General features: G+C 44.4%; 2 protein-coding genes and 1 long non-coding RNA gene across 8 annotated transcripts; 2 read left to right on the top strand and 1 right to left on the bottom strand.

The window, feature by feature from the left end:
* Positions 1-1,693: 1,693 nt before the first annotated feature.
* Positions 1,694-13,712, bottom strand: FAXDC2 (fatty acid hydroxylase domain containing 2). Of its 5 annotated transcripts, none has more exons than XM_035338660.1 (11): positions 13,090-13,712; positions 12,858-12,975; positions 10,038-10,102; positions 9,558-9,605; positions 6,674-6,765; positions 6,468-6,571; positions 5,609-5,730; positions 5,072-5,277; positions 4,289-4,394; positions 3,096-3,262; positions 1,694-1,941 (listed from the first exon to the last, which is right to left on the bottom strand). In XM_035338660.1, exons 4-11 carry the CDS (start codon positions 9,603-9,605, stop codon positions 1,785-1,787), a joined length of 1,002 nt encoding a protein of 333 aa, XP_035194551.1. In that variant the 5' UTR covers positions 10,038-10,102; positions 12,858-12,975; positions 13,090-13,712; the 3' UTR covers positions 1,694-1,784. The 5 variants fall into 5 exon arrangements, with proteins under 5 accessions (XP_035194551.1, XP_035194552.1, XP_035194553.1 ...); XM_035338661.1 differs by having other exon boundaries at positions 12,858-12,889; XM_035338662.1 differs by lacking the exon at positions 12,858-12,975 and having other exon boundaries at positions 10,038-10,105.
* LOC118173790 lies at positions 2,138-15,544 on the top strand. Of its 2 annotated transcripts, XR_004754393.1 has the most exons (6): positions 2,138-2,359; positions 2,441-2,499; positions 5,465-5,747; positions 6,634-6,792; positions 14,857-15,142; positions 15,265-15,544. It is a non-coding gene; the product is annotated as an uncharacterized LOC118173790 (long non-coding RNA). The 2 variants fall into 2 exon arrangements; XR_004754392.1 differs by lacking the exon at positions 5,465-5,747 and having other exon boundaries at positions 2,140-2,359.
* A 362-nt stretch (positions 15,545-15,906) lies between these two features.
* On the top strand, positions 15,907-23,094 carry CNOT8 (CCR4-NOT transcription complex subunit 8). Its single transcript, XM_035338664.1, has 7 exons — positions 15,907-15,973; positions 16,684-16,885; positions 18,125-18,318; positions 19,052-19,213; positions 19,903-20,047; positions 20,704-20,814; positions 21,132-23,094. Exons 2-7 carry the CDS (start codon positions 16,769-16,771, stop codon positions 21,279-21,281), a joined length of 879 nt encoding a protein of 292 aa, XP_035194555.1. The 5' UTR covers positions 15,907-15,973; positions 16,684-16,768; the 3' UTR covers positions 21,282-23,094.
* Positions 23,095-23,575: the final 481 nt, after the last annotated feature.

Genomic DNA, 23,575 nt, shown 5'->3' with positions numbered 1-23,575 from the left:
GAGTGGGTGGATGGATGGAGGGCAGCGTTTCAATGAGTAGTTTACAGTTTCACTTTCTGCAGACACTTGAACATAGGACCGATGTATCTGTGACAAGCACATCCCCTCGGTGGGAAGCTCCAGAAGAGCGTGGACCGGCTCAGGTACCAGCCACCCCCTTGCAGTGCTCGGGCTAACCCCAGAGTCCCCCTGCTGTCCCTCTGGCTCCCTCTCCTGTCCCCATCTCCATCAGGTCAGCCCCACACATGGGCTGGCGGGGACAGTGACACCCATGCTGGGATGGGGTTTGGCAGCCCTTGGTCCCCCCAAGCTTCGTGTGCCTGCAGGAATGGCAGCCAGCCCCGCTCCTACCTTCCTCTCCCAGCCTGGCCTGCTCCCGTTGGGGTTAGAAATTCTTGGATCTGGGACTTGGAAGCAAGTGCTAGTGCTGGCGTGCTCCGAGCTGCTCGGGCGGTGTGGGTCAGAGCTTGGCCTTCAGTAGCTCACCTGGAGCAACAGGGGTGATGGTTTGATGTGCTGGCCCTTCTCAAACTGTGTGTGTCCCAACCTCAGCCTTCCGTTCCCAAAACTAGAAAGTGTGTGCAACCTTCTTCAGCTGCATTTATCGTAGAGACAAACTTAAAATGACTCATCACAGACCATTTATCACTTGGGAGGAAAATCTTGTTAATATGGCCGCTGTACATGATCCATCTTCTGTCGATAGTACATAATCTTTGACCCATGTGCTAGGATCATCATCACATATAAAAGGAAAAGAGACAAATGTAAAATACTTGAATGAGAGCTTGTATTATAACATTAATATTATTCAGAGTATCTGCTTTCTAGGCTGATGTGATTCATTATTCTAGTAATGCTTTAGTCCTTTGTAATTTGTGGTAATTATGCTTTTTCCTTTTTAATACAAAAAAAAATGTATAAAAATAAAAACTTCAAAAGACAATGCAGTCTGGGTTGTCTGTTCCGCTAACTGATGCGCCCTCCCCAGAGCGCTGTGGGTTGTACGGACGGGCTGGGTCGATGCAGGTACGGCTGGAGGAACTGAAGGAGGGTGGAGGAAGAGAGTTGGCTTCCGTGGGCTGACAGCAGGTAAGTGCAGTGCAGGTCAGCTCTACAAAAAAATTTGCAGCATGTCTTGATTTTTATTGTTTAAGTACTTGTGGATCTGCGTAAAGGTGTGAGTGCTGTTTGTGTTGGTTTGTGGAGTGGAGATGAGAATGAGACAGCCCCGAGCTCAGATGTGCTTATATCTTGTGTAATGAAAAACTGCTGAGGGCAGATCAGGCCTGTGTTGCGTGAGTAAGGGAATGTTTCTAAAGCCATGGCTTCACTAACTTTATGGGTTACAGGACAAACCATCCCACATCCAAGGCTGCCTGAGATTGGGTAAAGCTAAGCCTCAGAAGAACAGTGGTTCTAACTCCTATAGTACGTAGTTGTAGTGATCTTGCTGGTATTGCTGTAGAATGCTGCTGAAAGAGGCCAAAATGTGATCCATGTTATAACCTTAATGAGGATTCAGGAACCCCCAAAACTGTGGCTTATGTGCAGGCAGCTAGAACCAAGAAACAGTACAAGTTTAAAAATAGCTTTCTAGAGCAGTTTTTTCACACCTTAGGTAGAAAATAACAGGTGGTGACTGTGGTCATCTCAATTAGCATTTTTCAGTTCAGTTTTAGGAACTGTTACTTGTTTCCCTATTAAGGTACTATTTGGCATAAATTGTCTCCAGCTCTCCTTGTCACTGGGCTCTGCAAGAATGCAGGCTGCAGGGTTGGAGGTCACTCTGCCCTCTTGGGTGTCTCCGGGATGCTTTCTGAGAGAGGTGTGAGGCTGAGGAGGACCCTGTGCCTCTCGTAGGCTTTGGTTTGCCTGAACACCGTGTCTGTTCCATGCAGATAATCCAGTACTCCCAGGACTCCGTAACACTGGTTGAACCTAGAAACCAAACAGAATAAACACCACTGGAAGTTACTGAGGTTACCTTGCCCTTCCTATTTCTGTCTTCTTTCAGAGCCCTGATAAGCCATCCATGCGCTTGCTGCTGCTGTACCAGTTTCCCTCGCAGCCCTAATGAAACCCGGGTGAAACCTATGGAGCTTCCCTCCTGCTACTTCGTTATCCAGGTACGGTGACACTGAACAACAGCCGTCCCTGCCCACAGCAGCTCGGAGCTGTGGGAGCAGTGGGCCAGCCGCCTCACCACATCTGTGTTTTCAGCCCAGGCTGCCCAGAGTCGTGGAGCTGACATGCTTCCAGCACTGCAGATGCTGGCACAGCCGCTCTGCCCAGACAGCAGCTGAGCTCTGCGGCGATCCGTGTCCTGACATGAGCCGAGCTGCAGAGGAAATGACTGGTAACAAGAACTGGCTCCATGTTTTGGGTGTTGCCCTGCACTTAGGTTGCGATAGAACAATCCCATTTTCTATTTCTGCAGGAGAAGCAAATTGCGTTCGAAGAAGTACGGCGGATGGGGACAATTCTTCCACGATTTTGGTATGTATCCCTGAACAACCTACTGAAACTGTCCTCCCGTGTAAAAGGGCGCTGGGAGTCTTTGCCAGGAAGGTTGAGATTGTTTGTGCAAGGTTTTACCTGATCACTGTTGCTAATCCTAGCGTATAGGAAAGAGACAGGGAGGCTCCTGCAGCAGATTTGGTTTTGCTATGTGATTTGTCCTTGCTGCCTTGATTCTAGATCACATGCGGTATCTTCTGAGCTTCCAGGAAGAGCCTTGCAGAGAACTGTCTCTGCACCTGTGCTGGGGGAAGTCCAGCACCGTGTGCTTTCCTCCCATGTCACTTAGGGAAACTTGAAACACCCAGCCTCAGCTGTGCGTTTGTGCTTTGGAGGCCTCCAAGTCAGCTGATGGAGAAGCATAGATGTCAGTGAGGTGGCTGGCAGTTGTGTGGGAAGTCAGCAGGAATCCTCTGAAACCAAAGCTCTGTCAACTGCTCTGAGAACTGATTTTGGTCTGCTATCAGGTGAACTGCATAGGCTTCTCTGCTTATACACGAATCATGCTCCAAAAGGAGCTTTGCCTGTCAGCAGTGACGGCGCAGGAAGGAGGGGAAAGGGGAGCAGGGACGTACTTGAGGTGGTGGAAGTCGTGGAATTCCGGCGACGGCAGGAAGGGCAGGTGGTAGCCGCAGTGCGAAATGCTGGTTGTTATAAGAGCAAGGGAGAACCACGCTGCGATTGAAACAATGTGAGACCCCATGATCATCGGGCCAGTCATGACAGGCAACGTGTTGGAGAGCTAGAAATGAGAAGCAAACTGCCTCGTTAATGAGTCCACAACAAGCAGGTTCTCGCCTAGGAGCCAGATTGTTTGGCTGGGGTGCATTAGTTTTGTGCAAACAGCATAAACGGCAAGTCCCTCTGCAAACATCTTGCTGAAAGTATATAAGCAGCACCAAATAAATAATTCTGCTCTGAGCCAACTGAGTTGTACTCACTCTGAAACATAGTCACAGTACAGGCTCCCCAAACTAGCAGTGAAACTTGGGCATGAGAGCAAAGCAGGGCTGTGAGGGCAGCGTGGTTCTAGTAACTTACCCTGGAGTCAGGTGAGAATTTCAGCAGCTTCTTGGAAAAATGCTGAAGCTGCCCTAGGGAAACCTAGCTGTAAAAGGGCACTGGCCTGTGGATGTTTGCAGTCAAAAGTAGTGATGTTATGATCCCAGCTGCAGTACTTCATTGTGTCCTACCAGTGGTATTGGTAGCTGCCATGGCCCAGACGAGGCTTACTGCACCAGCTAGGCTCAGCTTGACTCTTGGGTTTCAAAAGCCATTCTGCTACCCAAAGGCTGCCAGCTAGGGAGACTTGCAGAGCTGGTGCTGCAGCCCAGTCCTGTTATTAACAGGAGGTGGTATTTAGAGGTGGAATCTTGTGAAGGCGGGATGCGTTTTTTTATGTGAAGTCTTGGCTGGAGCAAGGCTGGGAGACACTAAACGGGGGTTTGCAAGCACTGATTCCAGCCACCAGCATGAAAATAATGTCAGAATTGAGTCCATGCAGTAACCTAGCCTGTGTAAATGTTGTATCTCTTACTGAAAGGACAATCTGTGCTCCCAGCTCTCTCTCTGCTCTTAAAGCTAGTAGAGTCCAGTATAAACAGGCACTGCAACACTTCTACAGCTAGGCTTGGAAATGCCGTTTAGCTTCCTCTTCTCGGAAAGAAGATTCTAAGGAAGCATTTGCTTTTCTTATTGCTCCTTTTCATCCCATGGAAATCACGCTCCACGCAGGAAGTGGAAGGTGACCATGAGAAGATCCACTTACTATGTGCTCTAATGGGTGAGCGTAAATGGAGACCACGCCAATGGGGGCTGTCCACTCGTGGTGCTTCTTGTGAATGTGCTTGTACAGGAGGGGCAGATGAACAAGCCTAAGTAGAGAAAACAGAAACATAGGTTTTGAGCCCCATAAGAAAGGAAGAGAGTAACGTTACAACTTTTCCTGGGGCATGTCTCATGTCTCTTGAAAACAGATTTTAGAACAGCTGAGAATGAGAGTGTAGGAGTCCTGGCTTCTCTCTTTCTTCATCATTAAGTCCTTGTTCAATGGATTCAATGTCTGTTGTTGGTTGATGCTGAACCAAGTTCAAGTAAATCCCATAAATCCAAGTCTCTGAAAGATTGATTCACTCAAACCTTCCCCCTAGGGGAAGACTCACTATATTTTTGCTGTTTTGACTTTTCCTACTGGCAACTATTAGACAAAGAATAGTAAATTTTTTTGTGCCTTTGTCCAAATGCTTTTTTTAACAGCTTTTGTATAAAGCTATCTGTTTAGTTTATTCCTGAATCTCTAACCTGCTCCACATTTGTAGTTTTTACCCATTTCTGCTTACTGTAGTTACTAGCAACATTGCAGCAGCCAAGCCTCATGTAGTAAGGATGTTCCCTAATATAGGAACTTAGAAGCTCCAAGACCTAAGTCTTTCCATCCAAATACAAGATTGTTGGAACAGGGTGGACTATGACTATTGCTGTTTCAAGAGATGGATACAACCTTAAATGCAGAGGGGAAAACCACTGAGTCCTGTTCCAGTGCTCAGCTCACCTGTGTGAATAATAGAAGAGAATTTCCTCGGTTATGGTAAAGATGCCCAGCTCGACAAGAAACCGCTGGAAGGTGGGTAATTCCTTGCTGAAGGTGTTGCCCCACCATTTCATGACATAGAACATGGGCACAAGCATGGGCAAGGAGATGAAGAACTGATTAAACAGTGCTGTGTAGATGGCTTGTTGCAATTTTTTGGTGTCCACCTGCAAAAAAGAAGTCAGGATTTGAGGCTAAATTAGAAGCACTGGGTCTTTGATTAAGGACAATAAAGAGCTTTTAGATTTGTAGGATGCTTTTGTATTAGTTAGTTTAGGGGTCAACTTTTTTAACAAGCAGTCTATCAAGATCTGGTCCGTAACCTAATTACAAGAAGGTTTTCTCTCTCCGCAGTGGATATACAAGACTCAGCTTGATTCTCCTTGAACCCTACCTGGTTGGAAGAGAAAAGCGTAAGTGGTTCTTCTCCCCTCTCCTAACCTAAGAGACTCCAGGAAGTGTTTAGCCAGCAGAAGAGGCACAGTGACAATTACTTACGGGATCATTCTTGCCCAGCTGAATGCGATACCGAGTAATGAAAGTTGGCTTTCCTGTTACATCAGCCACCATAAGGATTCCATTGAAGCACCAGAAAGCAAGGCTAGGAACCAACGCAGCCCCTGTGACAGGAGGAAAGGTCAGAGGTGTGTGAATACATTGAGAGCTATGGCTAATCAGAAAAAAAGAGACAGTGGATTAGTATCCAGAGGACCTTGCTTGGACCTATGTATACCAGGTGTATAATCCCTGCCTAGAGATGCTTTAAGACGTAATGAGGATAGGTTCTGACACCCAACTAAGATCTAGGCAATGGTGAGGAGGCTAAACTGCACAAGTGCCCCGTAGGCTAAAACTTGTGACAACACACTAAGAAAAGGTTTTTCTAGGAGGTTGGGGAACCTCTGTCACGAGTTATTTTTAAGTACACCTTGGATAAGATCAAGTTGATTCCTGGGACCTTGCAACATCCCTACTGAGCCTGTTCACCAACTGTTAATCACAGACAGAGAAGGGTTGTGCACTACAACAAGCATAAAGTTTACTAATTTTACTTTAATTTTCAGTAATTAGTTCTACTGAGTCAGTCGTTTCTCACAGGAGCAGAGTATGTTTACACAGGGAAGCTGTTCTTTGCTTCAGCAGCGGCAAAAAGATCAGATTTTTAATCCCTATAGTAGGTCTAATGAGGAAGCACTCCAGAGGCAGCACCGTTGCACTGTCACTTACAGGTGGCTTTGAAGCCTACATGTGCTTTTCAGCAGGGGAAGTGGGCAGTTTGGGATAGAACATCCATGTCCCATTTTAAATACGATACATGCCCTTGTACAGCAAAGGGTTGTTAATCTGAGTAACTCACCAAAGAGGAAGAGTGACCATTCCCTTCCCTCAAACAGGTTGTAAAGATTTAGCCATGCTGTTTGCCAGAAATTGCCTGAAGTCTCCCAGATCTTCTGTACCCACCTGTGGGAATAAGTGTTGTTGGTGACTTATCTTTTCACAATCTGTTTATCCCCTCTCCACAGAAGTGCTTCTCCTCAAGCCTCTTTGTTCTAACAGTCTTACCAAGAAGCAGAGTTCATAAAAGCAGTGAATATGAGCAGGCCTGTACCGAGGACCAAGGCAGAGGTCTTCACAGCATCCCAGAGCTTCTCTTCCTGTGAGCAAGCAACAAGAGTAAGTATGTGCTGCGGGGCCCTACGCTAGACTGTTTTGTATTTGAAATGCATGTGTTAAAGGCGGTCCCGTGATGGTCTGTTCTGCTTTACAAATTCTAAAGAACGCAGTAACAAGGCTGTTCTGGGATATTGTGTGTACCTGCGGGGGAGAGTTCACCCACATCCACCTGCCATCCTCACAGAGCCCTGAAGTGTCACTGATGTGGAATTTCTCTGGTATAACCGAAAGGAGAGGAAGGACCATTGATCTTTCCCTGATCTCCCCATTTTTACTGGGTACTTTTCTCAGTACCTGGAGGACTGAAATATAAAGGGCTTCTGGATAATTCAGAACAGTAGGAATGGAAGACCTGGGGGTAAGGAATTGTGCTCCATCTCAACACTTCCCTCACTCTGCCAGTTATTCTCCCTCCCAGTATTCCATACGCTATCCCCCTGCAGTCATGAAGAACTGTTATGCTCAGGTGATCTGATTAATAGCTCCAGTTAATTCAGAACCACTTCTCTCAACTTTTTTCTTAGCTTTGAAGAGTGCTTCTGAAGAAGCTTAGCTTTTTTTTTTCTCCCTCTAACTGCAGCAGGGGTCTGACAGAGGATATTACTTTGCCTTGCACAATTCACTTTGCTGTGCCTCTAGCCCATCACAGATACAGCTCAATTCTAGTACTGGGAGCATGACTTGTCGTAGAAGGTACCATGTGTGATCTGTACAGAATAACTGCCCAATAACAAGGAGTTAAAATACACAACAAAAGTCTGAAGTTGTCTACATTCCTGTTGTCAGTCATGGAAGTGTTACCTACTAAACAAATATTCCTGTGTAGAGGATAAGGGCACCTGTGGTGTTAACGTGACTCCTAGGACGGTCAGGATTTTAACCACACAAAGCAACTGTAAAAGAGTCAGACCGGTGTGACTTTATGATTCTAGGAGTAAGTATATTCAAAAAGCAGTATTCGGTATATTTGAACACTTAAATATTCAAAAATGATTATCAATTATACAACAAGTATATAATTAACTGTCTTAACATAGCCCAAATTGGCTGTGCAGTTCAGAAATCTTAGTATGAGTTTCTTTGGTGAGTTTACATTATATTTATCTGCAGGATGATTAAAAAAAAAAAGTAATTCTAAAATAGTGTAATAACCAGCTAGCATTTTGTTCATAACTCTGTCCTTCCTGTTTTTTTAACTGTGGTGTTTAGCTGCAAGAGCAGACTGGAGTAAAAATAGCATGATTCATAGTTGCTGTCCTGTTTGTCTCCTGTCAGAGAGGACAAACAAGAGAGGCAGCTCGCTAATGCATGTTGAATGCAGGTGTGTATAGGGCAATGCAATATAGAGGAACCCTCTCAACATAGCTTTCAGTGTTGAGAGTTCTTTTTAAGATTCTGTAACAGCTACAGAATATTAATCATTGCCCAGAACTTGTCAGCAGTATTTATCTGTCCCAGGACAGAACTTTGCTCATTAGCACTGAAACTTTCCTCATTAAAACAAACATTTGTTCTATCAGTTTTTATCACGTTAGCAACTGGGGAGAAAGTAATTTCTCTTACCCTACAGCTTCATGTTTATGAACCCTGTAGACTTGTATTTGAAGCAATACAATCAGTTGCCAGTGTTACGGCTGGGTGTACTCAACTGAAAATGTAAAGCTAGTGAAAGAGCCACCTACTCCAGCTTCAGATAGTACGTGCTGAATTTTGGGCTGGAGATTTGCTCTTAAGTTTCAGATTTCCAGTTGTATCCATGTTACACCTAATGTATACTGATATAAGATAAGCATTTCTTAATATTTAAACCCTGGAGTACCATCTAGGTATTCATTAGAAAGAAGTGTACTAAAAGCTATGAAAAGCTCTGAGCCTTTTAACGGAATTGTATCCTATAAATCTTTCTCTTTTTTTTCCTGGGATGACAAAAGAATATACCAAAGAAAAACTTTGAAGTCAGAATTTTTAGTTAGACCAAACAATATTTCAGATTCTTTAGGCATCCTCCAGCCAGAAGATCCCAAATAATTTCAAATATTAATGACTTCTAATACACATCAGAGACTATGTATGCCTTGCTTTGAGATAGGACTGAGAGTAGCCACAGCTCACCACTTTTAAAGCAATTTAAAAAGCCATTCGACAGAAACTGCCTTGTTTTGAGACTGTGCTTTTATTGCACGTGAGGAAGTAATTATGTGAATGAACCCCACACAGTATAATTACATGAGCTGTAGAAGCAGAGAAGTTTACATTTAAAAAAAAAAAATATAAAAAAATCTTGTTCATCAGGTCCAAGTGCTAACACCCTGTTTCTCTTCATGCCAGCGGCTCCGGCACAGCGGTTTCCAAATTCTGCTCCACTGATCGCCTGAGATGTTGCCCTTAAAGGGCTCGTACAAGGTGACAAATTCCTTAAGTGCAGAGCAGAGTTGCTGCCTGCAAGGTAAAAGAGAAGGAGGCACACCAGCTGGGAAAGACACTGTTCAGCTGGCCTACTCGGAGGGCTGGGCCTGGTTAGGTAGCAGAGGGTTGTGGTCTCCTGCCGTACAAGCAGAGGTAACAGGCCCTTCGCCACTTAGTGCTGTAACCACAGCTCACTGGGAAGGAAAAAATGTGAAAATGTTGCTGTAGTGACGAGCAATGAACTCCTAGTAGCGTTAAAGCGATTAGAGCGTTGATATGTCTGTCACTTAGGAGGTTACTCAACACATCCAGCTTTCCCAAGCGCCTGCATAACGCTTCCTTCAGAAGGTGAACTTTGAGTCTTTACCTGTTTCTGCTGTGCAGCCATGGTGGAGTATCCAGAGTCTCTCTTCATCTGAAATAAGTGATACAAGTGAACTTTGTGCAGCTGGAGGGTGGAAGAACACAATGCTGACCATAGCAAATCGCTTCAAGTGCAGTTGCAAAACTGTACAATGGTGACCCTCTATGCTCTGACCCGCCTTCATTTTTGTCCATGGAACAAAACTGAGCTCTTAAAGTCTTCCAGCCCCCACACTCCCCGTATTTCCTGATGCGTATTAGTATTTTATGAAGAAACGCGTCAAGTCTAATAATATAGGTGACAGCTTACTGAGGACTGCAGAATTTAATCTGTTTTGCTGTTCATAGTTGGAAGAATATTCAAACACAGGCGCACGGTGTTACCTAAGGTAACAAAGGAAAGTGCAGAGAAGGTACAAAGGCACCTGTCTAGGGTACAATGAAAACCAGAAAATGATTCATTAGACAGATGATATTCTATTACCTTTATGATGATAGCAGGCCTCCTGGGAGTACTCCTCTTGCAGCTTGTCAGAAAGATGGAATACACTGCCAAAAAGAAACCATCATAGGAGCAGAGAGATTAGTGATGGCTTTCTGGGTACAGTCTTCCAAATGCAATTCTATTGATTTACAAGCATTTCCAGCTTTGCTTTCCTACAACATGTTAGTGTGCAGGTCAAGGGGCAGGAGACAGAAAAATTGGACACTTTATTCCTGTATTCCTGCTTGGGTTCCTGCTTACTCATGGACAGAAAAAGGTGAGGCCAGACAACCGAACTGCTTACTACTGATGTTAAACAGTTCTGGAAAGACAAAAGAAATCAGACAAAAAGTGATTTGACACTTGAAACCACAAGCCCCAGCCCTCTATGTCAACACTAGGGTTGCAAATATTCCAATGGGAAATGCTAAATTTTGATAGCAACCTTAAAAAAAAACAAATAAACAACTTCATGTTGTCTCCCTTTGCCAAAAAAAAAAAAAAAAAAAGGGTGAGAGGTGCTATTGCTTAAAATCAGAATGTGTCAGGGAAGTCCCAGTGTCCTAGTACATCTCATCTTTCCCCAGATCGAGAGCTCCTCTATTAGACTTTAGGAGCTACTAGAGCCAGTCTGTGAGATCTTTTGTACGTTTTTTTTCTCCATTGTATCTAGTTTGCCAACCACGATCTTATTGATAAAATACCGGTGGGACAAGACACATCTGATGAAGAATACCTAAGAGTTACAATAACAAGCACCCTGCTGGTCTGTATAGAACAGGGTAAAATAATTTGCCACAGGACAGCCGAGCTTATCTTCATTTGCAAGACCTCCTGATCATGATGAAGCAGTTTGTTACGCAATGTACAGTACGTTCCCATCTTGTCACACAGGTCCTCTCAGTGCAGGTGTGCCTAATGTCTCTATGAAAACACTACTAATACTTGTAATAAGTCAAACAAATAATCCATTACTTTTTGGGCACCTTATTCTTTAAGGATGCTCTACTTTACTACTTAAAATCACAACATAATTTCAGTTGGAAATAACTTCTGGGCCCCTTGGTCCAACCCCTTGCTCGGTATGGGGCCAACTTCAAAGTTAGATCAGGTTGTTCAGAGCCCTGAATTGTTGAGCTTTGAGTATGTGCATGGAGGGAGATGCTGTAGCTTCTCCAAGAAATGAGTTCCAGTGTTTGACTGCCTTTACTGTGCTTTTTTCTTAATATCTCATCAGAATTTCCCTTGTTATAACTTGCATCCCTTGTCCTTTTGCTGTGCACCTCCCTGTCTTCCCTACAGCACCCAGCAGGGAGCTGAAAACAGCATCATTGAATTATTCTGCTGCAACAGTACAGAAAATAATATTGGCCATAGTTATCTGTGGTAAAAGAGATTGTTCTACTCCTAGATAATCTTGCAATAGACATTAGATCTTACAGAGGCAGATATCTTAGTTACTATTTGCAGCTCCATACAGCGTTGCTGATTCAATCCCTGCCAAATCTTTGCATGCAAAAGGCTAAAGAGCAGAGCACAGGTGAGAGTGTGACTCTGCTTTTTGTTCCTAGGAAGAGAAAGAGCCAGTGCTTGACTGAGTCTCACATTGTGTGAGTTTGGGAGGAGTTAAAATTGTAATTGCATTTCTAGTCCTCTTCCTTTTAAAAATAATCAGATTACGATAGCAGTCTTTGTTGGGCAAAGCCTTCTAGTTTGAAACGTATCTGCTTAACCTTCCTCTCCCCCAGATCTCAGTCAGCTACCTTTATTGTCACATTTACAGAATAAAATTTTACATTACTTACATTAAAACAAGACAAATTTGGATAATCATGTCTTTCCCCAGCATCTCATTGCCTACCCCTTTTTTTTGCTGGATAATATCTTTTCTGATTCAGAATACATCAAGTACATAAACAAAAGCATTCATGTCACCACGGCTGCTTTGCAAACAAACAGAAAAAAATCCTTCCAAGTACTTGGCACTGATCTCTTGTTGCATGTTATACGGCCCCGAAGCAAATGGTGAGAACCTCAGCTGTCTGCAGCTATTTACTAGCATTAGATTTAACTGGTGCTGTGTAAAAGAAAGGCTCTCTTCAGGTTATTTCAATCTAGTTAACACAAAATCTGATCCAAAATGAATTATAAATCCTGCAGTAATTGTTTTTCTGATCGTACTCTTAACGGTAAAAGGGAAACAGGCACCAGGCAGTAAAGAATTCCAATACAAACTTTTTTTTTAAAATTATTTCCATGTATTTCATAATTTCTCCAACAACTCTGAGATCTGCTTTCACTGTATTCTCCATTTCAAGTATCAGAAAAAGCTAGTCATGTTCTAAAATCCATAAAATAATCTGGAAAAAAAATAAACAGTTACACAGCTTTAACAAAAGAACTGCCATACTTTTATTTTTGTTTGAAAGTTTACATCATTATTCATGTCCCATCTTTGCTGTCCCCTTACATTTCCTGATGCCCAGATAGTCGCAAGCTCAGACTGCACAAGTGCCTCCTTCTCCTTGTACTGTACCCAGGATCGTATTTTATTGCCTCCTTCTTCTGACACTAGCTAAGTCCTGCTGCTGTCGGATACAGCTGGATAACTGGGTATGTCTGCAGTGATGGACTGGCCACCAACCCCGTTGCTTGGTATTCCTTCTTCCCTCCTGCTTGAATCTTCTATTTTAGAACTTCACTGGAATCACCTTTATAGTGCATAGACAGTGGAAATCAATGTTGCCTGAGAGAAAGAAGGGTACAGCTACCTGTGAAAGTACGGAACCTATAGAAAGGAAAAACGCAAGGACAACCTACCTGGTCACCCCTGAAGTTGCATATCAGCCGTGCTGTATGGAAAGAGAGAAGACTAGATGTGTCTGGTGGGGCTCCTACCTTGCCAAGCAGCGCACAGATCTGAAGGCAACTACAGTTTCTAGCAAAGCTTACAGCTGTATGTTAAATGTACATATGATGTTGCCTTTTAATTATTTCTTCAGAGTCTCCAGCCACTATACCCCTGAGCCCTGGCTGCCCACTCTTTGCTTACCTCCTGTTAAGCGTAGCCTAGGAGAGGTCCTTTGTGTTTATCCAGAGCCCAGAGTTCAACTCCTCACCTTTCACTACTGCTGCGGGAACTTTATGAGGGTTTAAGCAAAGGAGTCAGGGGTGTGTTTCCAGGCAGGAGTTGGCTGTCCCCTCCCAGGCAAGTCATGTGAAGCCAGGGCCATGTCACTGGCAGTACTGGCAGCGTTCCCTGTGCATGTGCACATCCTGTCACTCGGTTAAGCATTCGGAATACATCTCTGCAGGTAAGAGTTTTTCACCAGGAGATAATGACTGTGTCTGAGAATAAAAAAGAAAGCTATAGCTTAAATAGTTTTTGCAATGCCCTAATTCATGTTTTAAGCACAAAATAGAAAATGCCAGTGCAAGTGAATGAGTCAAAGGTGTATTTGTTAAAAGTATAAGGGTTACTGTGGAGATGGCCAAAAACAGCAGCCCAAGATTTCATTGTGTTGTCCTGACTACAGATTTCACCATCAGTTGCTGCATAGTGTCTTCAGTCAGTTGCAGGTACTGGTTCTGGCTGTAAAGACAAGGCGCAAATAGGTTAGAATGTGCTTGGGCTCAGTTGTGTTTAAATATGCTTACAGACCATAAAGTCTGTAATTACAGTATTGCAAGTTGTAATTTGCAGTAGTATTTGTCTTTATTATGCAGATGCAGCCCTAATCTACTACTTACCTAATATACAGTGTCCTATTATGAACTAAACTCTGAGAATTATAGTCATTAAGGTTGGAAAAGACCTCCAAGATCACCTAAAAGAAGGTGAGGTCACTGAAATAGTGAGGGTGTTACTTGATCTAAGTTACCAGTTTTATTCTTCCACTCAAGGAAAGACAAAGACCATCTCCTCTCCCTCATGGTTAGCTTTGCAGGGCCATACATGCATGAAGCAATGTTGTCTTGTCTTGTAAGCAATGTCTCAAGCTGGCAGTGCTTAGAGATGCAGAGAGATCTGCAAGCACGAATAATGGTGGTGCCTTGTCTCTGCCTGGTTTCTTGCACCTACCGCTATATTTTTATCAACTTTTTCTTGAAGTGATATTCCTGAACTCTCCTCCCGACCAGTGCTGTTTGTCATCATCAGTATGGTAAACGTTTGTTGTTGTTTCATTTCAGGTTTAGAACCTTTGCTGTTTTCATTGATGCTTTCTCTTGACTAATGGGATCTCTTCCCTAGTGGGGAAAGAGTTTTTTTAGTTCTCAGCTGTTGCTGCTAATTGTTATTTACTGTAGACAGCAGACTCAACAGGGAGCAATGCAATTCCTCCAAACTATTTGCACATGTACAGAGGAGGAAATGGGAATTGGAACGAACGCTGTCCAGTCCTTTATTTGGACTTGATCTTGCACTGGGAGGGCTGTTCATCCAATACCCTAAAGACCGTGATAAGCCTGTGAATTTCACAGACCTCAGTGTTCTTTTTTAACCTCTGTTCAGTTCAGACATGGGTTATATCTGAAAGATATGCCCAGTAGTAACAGACAGATTAGAGTATTAGTCATAAGGATGTGAACTTCATTTACCTGCTGCTGCAAGTCTGGGTCTAGTGCAGGTCAGCAGTAATCTAAAGGTTGCTTCTGTTTGTTGGTTAGCCTGTGCCCTGGCCTGGTACCGTCACTGGAAACCCTCCAGTTAATGCAATCCTCGCCAAGGTTCAGCTCTGAGGAACGCACAAAGTCTGATTTTCTCTTAGTGGAAATGCTTTTTTTGATCAGACGCTTCATAAAATAACTTCTGTTAAAGGTGATAACTTTCTGCCAATTTAGCATGTTGCATGAATTACACAACCTGAGTGAAGTTCTGGGCTGGGAAGGCAAAATGGTCACAATCACCCACAGAGATAAGCTTTGAATCCGAATAGCGCCCAGAAGATGCTGACAGCATCAAGGTCGCTTGATAGAGAGCAGTGGCCAGAAAAAACCCTCTCCTTTTACATCTACATTTCTGCTGAGGCATGAATGCTAAACCGGGGAGACTGAACTATGCCTGAAGTGTAAGAGATACTAAGAGTTGTTTTTTTTTTTTCCAGGTACTTCTGTTTATCTGAGGGGTAAGCGGGCAGCTGAGTCAATGAAAGCTTCCAGCTGAACCCAAATGCTGGGCAGATAGCAATTCTGAAGCACTGTGGGAAACGTGATCTATTTTTAATAGATGCAGCCCTGCCCGGGGAGGCTGGCAGCCTAAAAGTGAGGAAATACTGTTTCAGCGTTACGATTAGTAGACAAGCTTCCGAATAAATCACAGAGCTGCCATCAGCCAGCAAAGCAGCGGTGCTGGCAGCTGCGTGACACCAGAAGCCATGTCGGGCTGTTTTAGTGAAGTTCTGGTGTTAAATGTGACTTAAATACCACTTCTGGAACAGAACCCAGCGCACAGCTGGCAGACGGGACCGGCACAGAGACCTCTGAGGCGAGGCGGCACTGGCAGGGCCGGGCCGTGCCCCACAGAGCCGGGCCGGGTGACAAAGGCCCGCAACCGGCTGCCCCCCCCCCCCCCCCCCGTCCGCACCCTTTGGACTCGCCCAAGCTCCGCGCTGTGGAAACGCCGGGCGAGTCCATCGCCAGCCTGAGGGGGTGGAGCCACGGCATTACCTCAGCCCAAGGGCAGCGGCTTTACGCATGCGCAAACATCGCCGCGCAGCGCTCCTCCCTTTTCCCCCCTCCTCTTCCCTTCGAGCGCGCGCGCGGCGGGCGCGCGGCAAGGCACGTTGCGGCGCGCGCGCCCGCCCGCCCTCCGCGGCTTCCCCACCAATTCTCGCGAGATCCAGGGAGGGCGAGCCGGAAATCCCGCCTAAGGCCCGGAGGGAGGCCTCATCGCGCCTGCGCGGTGCGCGACCGGCCCGGCCCCGGCTTCCGGGCAGGTAGCGGCGGGGAGGGGGTGGGGGGAGGGGAGCGGCGGGGATGGGGGAGGCCGGAGCAGACGAGACGCGGGGGGAGTGGCGGCTAGAGCGGCCCGCGGGGGGGCGGGGCCCGGCCCAGCTCCCGGGGGCGGCGGCGGCGGCGAGGAGGTGAGGGGGGGGGCGGGACCCCGCAGGGACCCCTCAGAGCCCCCGGGCCCTTCCCAGGCTCCCCACAGCCCCCCCGGGCCTGTCCCGGGAGCTCCCCCCCCCCCCGGGGCCGGGCCGTTCGCGCGGGGCCGCCCCGAGGCGCTCCGGGGGCCGTAACCGGGGCGTGGGGGCGGGAAGGGCCCGGCCGGGGCCTGTCGCGGCTCTGCCTCGGGGTGAGAGGCCTCGGCGCGGCCTGCGGGGGGCTTGGCACGGGCACGGAGCCGGCGGGGCGCTCCGGGGGAAGCCGAGCTCTCTGCACGGGTGCCTCAGCCCGGGGTGGGCTGCGGTAAGGGGCAGCAGAAGGGGCTCCGGTAACTGCCCTGTCGCCTGTGCGCCCGCCGTGCTTTAGTTCAGCTTCGCCTTCACCGTGTCTCCAGGAGCTCATAAAGTCCCAAAAATCCTCCTGTGAACTTCACGCGGGGTATCTGAAGGCGACAATAGCACCGTGAGGTGCCCCGCCAGATCATTCGTGCCTTTGTGTAAATCTTTTTTCGTGTAAAACACAGTTTCTTTTATCTGTTCAGCACAGCACGCTGATTGGATCGCACAGCTTGCCGCTCTGCGCTGCCGTCGGAGTTCGTCAGCTGCCCTCGCCCTGGTCCCTGCAAGATGCCAGCAGCCCTTGCAGAGAACAGCCAGGTTATCTGCGAAGTATGGGCAAACAACCTGGAAGAGGAGATGAGGAAAATTCGAGAGATTGTGCTAAGTTACAGCTACATCGCGATGGTAAATGTTTTATCATTGATCCATTTGTCTCAGTGAAGGGATTTTGGGTGGGGAAGGGGAATTAGCTAATTCTTGGGCAAGAAATGATTTCTCCTGTTCCAGATCAAACCAAGCCACAAGTGGTGAAAAACTAGAAAGCTGCCCATCAGTGCAACTTTCCAGAATGTAGTGCATGTGTTCAGTTCAGATTGATTGATAGGCAGGGAGGAGAGAGACCACCTGAAACAACTGAATTAATTTAATACTTAGTCATTCAGTGTGTTAGTTTATGGCGTAGAAAATGGAACAGGTCAGATGCACAAAGTCCTTAGTATTTGGTCGCTGTATTTGTGCTTTGAATTTCTTTCCCCTTTTGGCTATGGAAACTGACGCAGAACTGTAGGACAAGAAAGCTGCCAATGACAGCTTGTTAGCAGGAGTGCCTCTTTTTGGTGTGGTCAGATGTTGATTTGTGTGAAAGAAAAATATTCTGGCTGTAGATATGACAGTGAGTTCCAGGAAGTTTTATTTAAGGAGACCAGAATATCCTCCAGTTGGGAGGAATCTCTGCTCTTAATAGCCCATGTTCGCTTGGCAGGAGCTGGTCAGTTACATACATGATTTTAGTTCTGGTGCTGTAAGTTAAGCCAACTTTGACTGGGGATACTGAACTTAAAGACGTGAGATGTCTGCTATAAAAGTGTGGCATAAAAATACACGTCCCTTTGGAGTCTGAAAAAACAAACAAACTCAGAACGAAGTTGAGCAAGTAAATAGAATCTTTTGTTGCCATAAGCTGGTAGGAAACGAGCTCTCTCGCTTCAATTTGTGTTCTGTTTCATCTCACTGAGAGTGTTCATCACCTGTTTTAATAGCTGTGTTGTAAGAGTGGACACAAAAAGATGTTGGGCAAGAGAGAAATGTTGTAAGATATGCAGCACTGAGTTCTTTATGAGAGTTTTTGCATATGCTGTAGTCAGTAGAAATTATGCGATGTAATCTAAGAGTAAAAATAGTCTAAAATTTTGGGTTTCAGCAGAGATGGCACACAATCGCTGCCTAAGTAAAAGAGTTTTCACATAGTAGATGGAAATGAAAGAACACCTGTAACAGTTTAATATCCATAACAGAATATGAAACAGGATTAAAAATAAGTGATTTTTGTAGACGAATTAACAGAATGCAGCGATGAGACCTGCAAGCGTGGAATAGAATATACTCCTAGTGGAACAGGTAATAAGATTTGCTCTTCTTTCCCAGGACACAGAATTTCCGGGGGTTGTTGTAAGGCCGATAGGTGAATTCCGCAGCTCCATCGACTATCAGTATCAGCTCCTTCGGTGCAATGTTGACCTTCTGAAAATTATCCAGCTGGGCCTGACGTTCACGAATGAGAAAGGAGAATATCCTTCTGGGATCAACACCTGGCAGTTTAATTTCAAATTCAACCTTACGTGAGTCTTCTGAGCTAGGGAATAGTCTGCGCTCTGAGCTGAAGTGGTGCTTGTCTTTGGGAAATGCAGAAGTCTGTATGTTTGTCATCGCTGGTTGGTTCTGAGCAATAACAATTCCGATTCTAATACTGATTTTATGGGACCCTATTTTGGCATGACAGGAGTTGCAGTACTTCTAGAAGTCAAAGCCATGCTACAATACTATCCTTAATACCCTTTCCCTTCATAAATAGCCTATGCCGAGTAATGCTGTGTCCCTTAAACTTGGCTTCTGGAAAAATGTTATGGTCTTAAGCTTTATATGCTCTCTGTATCTGTCTGTCTCTATATATTATATAATCATTTAAACAATTAAATGCATCTGTTTCTGCTAAAAAGAAATGGATGGGCTCTTTTCAGCAAAAAGGGAAACATCTCTATTTTAGATCCGTGCTAAAATACAAACTGGCATCTAAAGAGAAAAGCGGTGGAATTGCCACATCTGTTCAAGAGAATGAATCTTGTTAAGAGTGTAAATCTCAACTGCAATCCAGTTAAGATTGCAGAGTAGCTCGTTATGTATGTGGGAGGGTGCAGTGATGATATTGAAAGTGATTTGATATGAATTTTCTAGAGACAGATGTAGAGAGAGCCTAATGGTCACTCCAGTTTTTCAGAATGCAGCGGGTGGGGAATCTTTCTGAAAGGGCTGACTTGTTAGCACTTTAAGTGCAAAGCTGCTTTTCTCCTCCAGGGAAGATATGTACTCTCAGGATTCCATAGACCTCCTCGCAAGCTCTGGGCTGCAGTTCCAGAAGCACGAAGAAGAAGGGATCGATACCCTGCATTTTGCTGAGTTGCTCATGACTTCAGGGGTCGTCCTTAGTGACAGCGTGAAATGGCTGTCGTTTCACAGGTAGGTCGGAGGTGATCACTGATGCTACAGGGCATGAAATCTCTTTTTGGCTGAAATACTGCTGCTCTGGTCTATGGAGAATGATGAGATTTTTAAGATTTAGCAGCTCTGCAGTTCTTAAATAAGTGTAAAGTTAAAGGCTAAGTTTAACAAGTGTCACTTTACTTATATTAGCACCTACTGTGGTCTGAATTTTGTGTATGCGCTGCTTGCAAATCCATTTGCTGTTACCGTCTGCCTCTATGGGGGAAAAAAAAAGTTGTCCGTGTTGTCAGTCATATTCAAACTTGTAAACCTGTGTGCATTGCGAAGTAAGGTTTGTTTCTTCTGCCTTTAAATGTTGGTGTTCTTCTCAGTTTCCATCTTGTGTTTACACACAGAGGAAGAACTCTGTAGTTAAGGGATCTTTCCTGCAGTATTTCAAACAACTTGATTGCAAGGCCTCTTGTCCTTGATATCCCTGCAAGTGAAAGGACTTGAGGGAGGAGGAGATGGGAAGAGATACTCACAGGGTTTCCTTCTTTTCCATGTTGCTTGGAGTTTTCTGAATATCAGAGTATGCTAAGGTTTGAAAGCTATAGGATATTAAAAAGCAAACACCAAACCTACCAAAAACTTTCTTGTGAAAAATGCGGTATTAGTACTGACGAGTACAGGTTTATCTAGGTTCTGTATGTTTCTGGTTTCAGTGGTTATGACTTTGGCTACATGGTGAAGCTGTTGACAGATTCCAGGTTGCCAGAAGAGGAACACGAGTTTTTCCATATCTTGAACCTTTTCTTTCCATCTATCTACGATGTCAAGTACTTAATGAAGAGCTGCAAAAACCTCAAGGTACTTGCATCTCCCCAGCAAACAAGTGATGGTTAGATACCAGTGCTGCAAACGGGCAGTAAGGCAAATGACAGAACTGCTACGTGTATTGTCTCCAAACCGCAGTGCGTGTCAAAGCAAATAGTCACACATACACACCTAGGCTAAGTTCGTGTCTAATAGATGCTGCCTTCCCAGTTTTAAGCTTACCCAGTATGTTTATCGTGTAGGGGACGTTCGCATAACCTCCTGTATCGCTGATTTCAGAGGGCAGCTGTAATTCAGTATTCTTTATTCTCGCCTATGCAAGGTGGGGCATTTTTGTTTTACACGAACTATTGCATGACTTGATTATCTGGTAGACACTCGGGGTAGAAAGTAATTTATCTACTGAATCACAGCCTTGTTTCAGGAACGGGTGGGAAAGGTGCAGCACCTGTAATCTCTGAATATACCCACAGTCATATTTCGAGTATCTGCAGCAGGAAAGCAAGGTACCTAAATTGAGGAAGAGTATTTTTGCACTCTTGAACAGTTTTTACCATTTTAGTTCATTCGCAGTTGGTGTGTGTACTGCTGGAAACTGCTTCCAGTATTTACACTTGTGTTTTGGAGAGGTGTGGCAATTTTTGTAAGACAGGGCTCTTACAAAATAGTCTGGTCTGTTTTCACTGCAGGGTGGCCTTCAAGAGGTGGCAGATCAGCTGGATTTGCAGCGAATTGGACGGCAGCACCAGGCAGGATCGGATTCTCTTCTCACAGGAATGGCATTCTTCAGAATGAAAGAGGTAGGGCATTATTCTTCTTTCCGGTTCTTTTTCCAGTCCCTATCCATCAATACCCATACAACTGATGTGGGTGGCTTTTTTGTTTTTTGTTTGAGCCTTGTGGCTGGCATGCTTCAAAATGTCAGTAGAAGGAAATGTTGATATTGGCACACACATTTTCTGTTCATACTTCTTTCCAGTCCTTATTTTACTTCCCAGGCTGAATCCTAGAGGTGGCTGACTTCAGCTGAGCTCCTTAATTAAGGCTAGGTGCTTTCCAGTTTAGGAAGGAACAGAAACTGTTTAATTGTGCCTCTTTTTTTTTTCCCCCTCTGCAGTTGTTTTTTGAGGATACGATCGATGATGCGAAGTATTGTGGGCGGTTGTATGGCCTTGGAACAGGAGTTGCTCAGAAACAAAATGAAGATGTGGACTCAGCCCAAGAGAAAATGAGTATTCTGGCTATTATCAACAACATGCAGCCGTGACAAGTGGGTACCCCTCAGCAGAACATGGTTACTATATTGGCAGCTGCTGTCTGCAACTATTTTCCCTAAACGTGTTTCAAAAGGCATCTAAAGTACACAGTCTGCAGAAGGCCTTCAGTTTTGCTGAATGAAGAGCTGCATCTTCATTTGAAACCCAGAAGGAGAGTTGACTGAATTCCTAATGCCAGCATTTGTGATTTGCCATCTTTTTAATACGAAGGGCAAAAGACACAAACTACTGTGTATACCTCTTTTTTTTCCTCTTTATACTGTACAGAATCTGCAAGGAAGAGTAGAATATCCAGTAAAGCTAAGGGTCTGGAAATCCAATGAAATCGGACACAGACATGCACACAAATTTGGAAATGGTGCTTTAGAAAGCTTATTTTAAAACTTCTGCATGTTGTGAGGGTCACAGCTTCACCTCATGGTTTGCTTCTTTTATCTTTGTATAGCCTGTGGAAATTGTTCCCTTTGATCACTGCGGAGGTTTCGGAAAGGGTAACATTAAAAATGATCCTTGCAGCTAAAACTATTCAGAGATTTACTTTAACAACCCTGGGGATGGATATTACTGGAATTGATTCGATCCGCTCCATAGTTTCTAATTCTGTATGGTACAGGTTTGACTCATACTGAGCTTTGGCTTAGTTCTTACAGGCATTAATAAACTGTTCTGGAAGTAGATTAAGTTAACCTTTGCTTGAGGACCTCTTGACAGGACCAATATTCTGACTTCAGTCTTCTTCAGCTAGACCTACAAATTTTATTCTTCTTGTTGTACCACAGCTAGTTCAGCAGATGGCTAAACACTTGTCCCTCTTCTCCCCTACTCCTCCAGTCCCCAGTTTTACTATATGCTTAACAAGCGGCAAAGTAGCTCCCTTCCTTTTCATTATAAACAGCTGAAAAGCAGCTAGAGGATGGAAGAACAGTGTGGGATTCTGACTTTTAAAACTCAAGTCATTATATAAATAGTTTTTTTCTTCCCGAACAGCCCTGTAATGGCATTTCTTTTTCTTTTTTAAAAAAAAACTTTTAGACATGATAAACATAAAATGCATTTTAAACAAGCTTAACTCTTTCTTAGGAGTGAAGGTTTAGACCTGGTATTTAAAATGCTTGTAAATAGTACTTGTTTTTAACTTTTGTAAAATAAATTTTTTTTAAAACAGGCCTTGTTTTGAATTTTCCATCAAGTACTAAAATTCCTCAGAAGTGAGGAGTTGTAATCTGAATTCGTGCTACCTGCATCCAAGAGAAGGAAGATGCTTAAGTTTCTTCCTATTTATGATATGCTACTGCAGTACTTCTTAGTAAGATCAGCTTTTAACTTTTGTCAGCTACTATACAGTGATTTTGAGTTTAAATGTACTCATATGCATTTTTTGCTCTGCTGTCAGCACAGGAAGCAGTGTTATGGACTACTTCAGTGCAGCTTAGCCACTTGAAGTGACAAATCCATTTTGCTCGTGTGAAGTTTTAGTGCTTCATCTTGACGAGTTGTTCTGCTTAATGGGAGAGCTGTTGGGTTAAGCTGTAGCTCCCCCTCCTGGTTTTTAAGTGTTTGGTACGGAATTTAGCAAATTCAAATCACCAGTTTATTCTGCAGGTGCATTTATCTTTTGGTATAACCCCTTACTTTTATCTACTGCTATTTTAACTGTTTTGCTGTCGTACTTGCCTTGAAGCAGGAACTGTATCAGTGTCAAGTCTGCATTCTGACTACAAGAATCTAGAACAGTTCTTGATCTTAATTTTTTTTTAAGAGAAATCTTTGTACTTACCAACTTTCTAAATCTGTGACCTCCTATCCCATGATTGTTTTCTGCTGTACTTAAGTCGCTTCTAGAAATTACTAAGATGCTATATTCACCAAGGCTTTTACAGGCTTGCTTTTTCAGGAAGCGTTAGTTTTTATGTTAAGATGGGAAAAGCCTTAAGTAAGCTCCAAGACTGGTCAAAATGCTGCATATTTGAGACTCCATAATCTAGGATCGCTTCTGACACTTAAATTGCAGCACCTTTATAGAACTTACTAGTACCTCACATTTACCCTTGCTATAGTTTAAAGAAAACAAGAGTTCAGCCATGGACAGTATCAGGAACAGGTACTTCTGCTTTTCCTGACCTGGAAAAGTCCCTTATCTCTTGCCAGTTATGCTGGAATCAACTGTAACAACTCTTCCCTTCCCTTTTAACTTGTACACTGGGCTTCATTCCACAAGGTTTAAGTCATAGCACACAATACTCACTCTATCTAGCTTGTTCAATTTATGTTGTACTTAAAACAA

Source organism: Oxyura jamaicensis, chromosome 13, assembly GCF_011077185.1.
Source record: "Oxyura jamaicensis isolate SHBP4307 breed ruddy duck chromosome 13, BPBGC_Ojam_1.0, whole genome shotgun sequence".
NCBI lineage: Eukaryota > Metazoa > Chordata > Aves > Anseriformes > Anatidae > Oxyura > Oxyura jamaicensis.
Note: the sequence above shows the minus strand (reverse complement) of the source record. Positions and strands in the feature narration are given on the sequence as shown.